This window comes from Epithele typhae (assembly GCF_022376455.1).
Source record: "Epithele typhae strain CBS 203.58 chromosome Unknown BXZ73scaffold_313, whole genome shotgun sequence".
NCBI lineage: Eukaryota > Fungi > Basidiomycota > Agaricomycetes > Polyporales > Epitheliaceae > Epithele > Epithele typhae.
This window is the reverse complement of record NW_025954504.1, coordinates 20,615-25,570: the sequence shown is the minus strand read 5'-3', so window position 1 is coordinate 25,570 and position 4,956 is coordinate 20,615. Positions and strand designations below refer to the sequence as shown.

The following is a 4,956-nucleotide window of genomic DNA, read 5'->3' as shown; positions in this document are numbered from 1 at the left end:
CAATCAACATGATCTTGGATTTGTTAGAAAGCTATTAGGTGCCTCTTTTGATAAATAACTAGTGCCTGACGATTTCCCCACCCTGTGCTGCACCCCAGGCTGCCCATTTACTGGTAAATACTAGCTACTGCTCCCCATTCCAGCTGCTTATACCAGCCCAAACGTATCCTTTTAGCCATACTCATCTCTAGCTAACCATTTATCCCCAATTCCAGCCCACTATACCTGCCAGAATGCCCATCTGTAGCAGTACCTGAACCAGGCTATTTATAGCTAGGTAGGTCCCAGTGGGACCCTGGTGTTAGTTATTACAGCCTAGCATGTTCTGTAATACTTCTACGTCAGTTATTACAGGCTGGCACATTCTGTAATATCTCCACGTCACTTATAACAAGCTGGCACGTTTTGTAATACCCCCACGTTGGTTTTAACAGCCCTGCATCCTTTTTTTACAGCCCCACGTCAATTTTAACAACCCCACGTCAGTTTTAACAACCCTACGTCAGTTTTAACAGCCCTGCACCCTTTTTTACAGCCCCACGTCGATTTTAACAACCCAGCATCTTTTTTAACAGCCCCACGTCGATTTTAACAGCCCCACGTCGGTTTTAACAGCCCCACATCGGTTTTAACAACCCAGCACCCTTTTTGACAGCCCTGCACCCTTTTTTACAGCCCCACGTCAGTTTTAACAACCCTACGCCAGTTTTAACAACCCCACGTTGCTTTTAACAGCCTCAGCACCAGTTATTACAAGACCCCCTTGCGTTGTTATTGTTAAAGACCTCACCACGTTTGTTACAATAACAACACCCTCAGGAATAGCAAAAGCTTATTCCCATGTACCTGGGGCATTGTAATACAGCCGTGGTGACCACAGGTGCTTCCGCTCGCATCGCCCGCCCTCGCTGCTCTGCGCCTCCTCCCCCTTCGCATTGCCCGCGTTGCCCACCACCTGCTCCGCCTCGTCTTGGCCCTTCACCTCCCCCCGCGAGCCCTCCGCGTCGCCTCGCTTGCCTTTGCGTCGCCCGCCTCCGCGTCTCCCGTGTTCACATCGCCCATGTCGCCCTCCTCCTCCTCTGCGTTGTCCCCGCCTCTACGTCTGCCTCCGCGTTGTCGCGGGGCGTGGTATTACTTACTAGTGCACCTATGTAGTAGTTTACTAATAAATATATTTCTATCACTAATCATATAAAAGATGTGGTGTGAAACAAATAGGGAGGCGAGCTCACTGTCAGAGACAGCGAGCTCAGGTGGCAGCGCCTGAGGCGCCGGTGTCCGGACATCTCGGGACAGTGTCGCACCCAGGGGTGCGCGAGCGCGCTTGGGGAAGGCGGTGTCGAGCGTGACCGGGCCGGCCGGCACCAGATGCATCCGCACCTGCTGATAGGCTGTCACAACAGATGCACCTGGCGAATCATCACTGTAGACTTCATTCATAGCTCCACAACCATTGCTCTGATCGCCATGCTGCTTGCTGCAGTATGTTCATTCTTTACTGCCTAAACGGATATTACTCTCGAAACTGTTATCAGCATACACTTCAGACATATCTCTCCTTATATTTCTTCCCATCAATTCCTTTTCCGGGCTATGACATATCATCTGATAACATAGAACCTTACAGATCTGGATCGCGCTCTGCGTTGTGTATCTAACACAGCAAGAATCATGAAATTTGGTTAGGAACTCAGGAAGATATAGCATCTGTAGTAGAAACAGGGTGCACTTTTGCTTCATAGCTGCACCTCTCACTTCACACAAACCTGCAATTGGGCCTACACAGCCATTGAAATGGTGTAATGACTCATGGAACATGTTTGAGTATGCTATTGAACTCGATTGAGCATCACTGCCAGATTGGGGGGTAAGTACATCACTTCATGCCTGCATATGTGGGTGTTATGTGTAAAGGTTTCATGCCACACTTTGCAGCTCAGTACTGCATTCCAGGCCCTGCTGTGACATCTCAGCCAATTCTTGGCCGATCAACAAGATTCTTTTTGCGTCTTGAAGCTGTGTTCTATCTGAGTTCAGATCAGATACATGTGCTGCTATCACACTGACAAGTTGCCTCCGATCAGGGGGTAAACTGAAGGTGAGATATGGGTTTACCAAAGCTATCAGATGTGCGATAAAAGATTCGAAACATGATTTCGGTTCAGCTTTACAATGCCGAATGGTTGCAGCAAGCAGCATGGCGATCAGAGCAAAGGTTGTGGGGCTATGAATGAAGTGGTGTTGAACGTGCACAGATGCGCAGGGACATGTTTAGAGTGTTTCATGTCCAGATAATACCCAGAGTGTGTCTTCATACATTGATGTAAGAGACTGCAAAAAACCAAATGCTTATCGGGGGATGTGGTGCAGAGATATCAAGCCATCAAAAGTGCTGTGGCTGAAGCGTAATCGGCAATCTAATCCAGATTGTGTGCATCGTTTCGCGATCGGACTTCAATCCCATCTATTGGAGAGAGAACCACACACCATGCAAAAGAACGGAGGGGATCCATCCACAATTCCCAATTCTAGTGGATGTGCCCATCGACAAAAACGGGGGTACACCCGTATCTCCGCCAATACTGCTCCGAATGGCATGCTCTTGGATGCGTTTAGAAGCTATACGATGCCTCTTTTGATCCATACACAGTGTCTGGTTGTTTTCCCACCCTGCCCAGCTGTGCAACCCCCACTATTTACATGCGGGAACCAGCTACTGCACCCTATTCCAGCTGCAGGAACCTGCTGCTATCCACTGCTATTGATAGCTATCTTGTAGGCAGCTGCTATTTACCCAATTGGGGGCTGCAGGGCAGGGTAGGGTACCTGTATACCAGGTATTAATAGCTGGCCAGGCCAGCCACGATATGAGGCTATTAATAGCTGGATAGTACCTGACGTGAGTTATTACAACCCTGGGGATGTTCTGTCATTACAAACGAGACCTATTACAAGCCTGGGGGCTGTTGTCATTAGGGTATCAACTTATCACAGCCCTGGGAAGGTTCTGTGATTAGAAACAGGGCCTATTACAACCCTAGGAACACTTTTTCATTAGAATATCGACTTATTACAACCCTGGGGGGCTTCTGTCATTAGGAACGGGGCTTATCGCAACCCTGGGGAGGTGCTGTCATTAGAAACGGGGCTAATTACAACCCTGGGGATGCTCTGTCATTAGAATACCAACTTATTACGGCCCTGGGAGGCTTCTTTCATTAGAGACGAGGCTTATTACAGCCCTGGGGACACTTTGTTATTAAGATTCCGACTTATTACAGCTCTGGAGACCTTCTGTCATTAGAAACAAGGATTATTACAGTCCTGGGAGGGTGCTGTCATTAGAATATCAACTTATTACAGCCCTGGGGGCCTTCTGTTATTAGTGGCGAGGCTTATTACAAGGCTGCAGAAGTTCTGTCATTAGACTTATGGCTTATTACAATGCCCTGGTGGGGATATAGTACAATGACCACCTGGTGGGGGTTAACAAAACCAGTTCTGCAGGCTCCTGGGCAATTGTATTACAATTGGGGTAACCACAGGTGATCAATGGGACATCGACATTCCAGAGTTCTGGGCGCATCTCACTGATCATTTCCAAGACACAATGGCGGAGGCGAACACGTTCACACACATCCAGTCCCTGCAACAGGGTGAACGCGAAGCAGGTGACTTCTTCCAGGAGTGGGAGGCGACGCTCGGGCTGGCCGGCCTGGACGCAGATGACCCGATCCCGATGCAGCTCGTCAGGATCGCCACCAACGCCCGCTACAAGGAGCCTCTTCGCGCGCTGGGGCCCGGACACGCGCCCGCGACGTACCTTGAGTGGCGCGCGCGCGTCACCAGCATGGACACGATGTGGCGGCAGGACCGCGAGATGGAGCGACGCGGGCGTCGCGCGCAGCAACCCTTCCGTGTGCGTCCGCAGTGGCAGCAGCAGGCCCCCGCGCGCAACGCGGCACCGACGCAACAGGTGGCCCTAGCGCCTGCGGTGCGCAGGGATGCGACGGGCACGACGTTCGGAGGTGGCGGACAGCTGATGGACATTGATCGCGCGCGCGCACGAACAACGTTTGCCGGGTGTGCGTGCGCCCACGCATGTCCCCGCGCCCAACTGCACCAACCGGTGGCACCCAGCCGTCTTCCACCGGGGTGGGCAACGCACGGTGGGCGGCCCGGCGCAGGCGTTGCGGCAGCAGGAGGCCGACCAAGGCGGGGTGGAGCAGGCCCAGGCACAGGACGCAGCCCTGGCCCCACCGGCCTAGCTGGAGCCGGCTGATGCGGCGCTCCTCGAAGGGCTGCGTTGTCTCGCTCAAGAGCGGCCCGAGGTGCTCCGCCAAGCGGGTTTTGGCTACGGGCTGGCGTGACCGCATCGCGCACGTGCCCATGCAGCCGATATGCCGTCCTGGAGGTCGAAGAAGTCGAAGAAGATAACATCTCTCCCTCTCCATCTCCGTCCCCTTGTTCTATTTCTGATTCTTATCCAGGTTCTCATGTCTCGGTCCCTATGATTCCCCTCGCGCATCATCATTCCCATCATCATCGTCCCCATCAGCTTCCTCAGCTTCTCCCTCCCTACGTGAATCAACTCATGCTATGTACGATACTATAGATAGTCGAAGTAGATACGGTGCAGAGTCTCATTTGTCGTCTCGGTTTTGTGTAGGTAACACCGCGGAGGCGTCCGCGTTTGTGCGGCGCGGCGGGCGGCCTACTGCGCTTAATTCCTCCCTAGAGAATATATCACAAAAACAACAGAAAAATAGTCTGAATGCGGCAGATACACAAAAGATAAAGTTGAACACAGTATTTAGTATTACACTAGAAGGACCCAAGCTATTCAAAGTAGTACGTGCTAAAGGCGCCGGCAGACAGATGGACGTTCCCCTTACTATACATCTACCGGAGAGGGAGAGACAAGTGGAGGCGGTGGCGCTGTTGGATACGGGAGTA

General features: G+C 51.9%; 1 protein-coding gene across 1 annotated transcript; it reads left to right on the top strand.

The window, feature by feature from the left end:
* Nucleotides 1-3,610: 3,610 nt before the first annotated feature.
* On the top strand, nucleotides 3,611-4,268 carry BXZ73DRAFT_84423 (uncharacterized protein; the record flags this gene model as incomplete). The annotated part of the gene is made up of 2 exons (XM_048023977.1): nucleotides 3,611-4,085; nucleotides 4,141-4,268. The coding sequence occupies 2 exons, from the start codon at nucleotides 3,611-3,613 to the stop codon at nucleotides 4,266-4,268; spliced, it is 603 nt and encodes a 200-aa protein (XP_047870677.1).
* Between the last annotated feature and the right edge of the window lie 688 nt (nucleotides 4,269-4,956).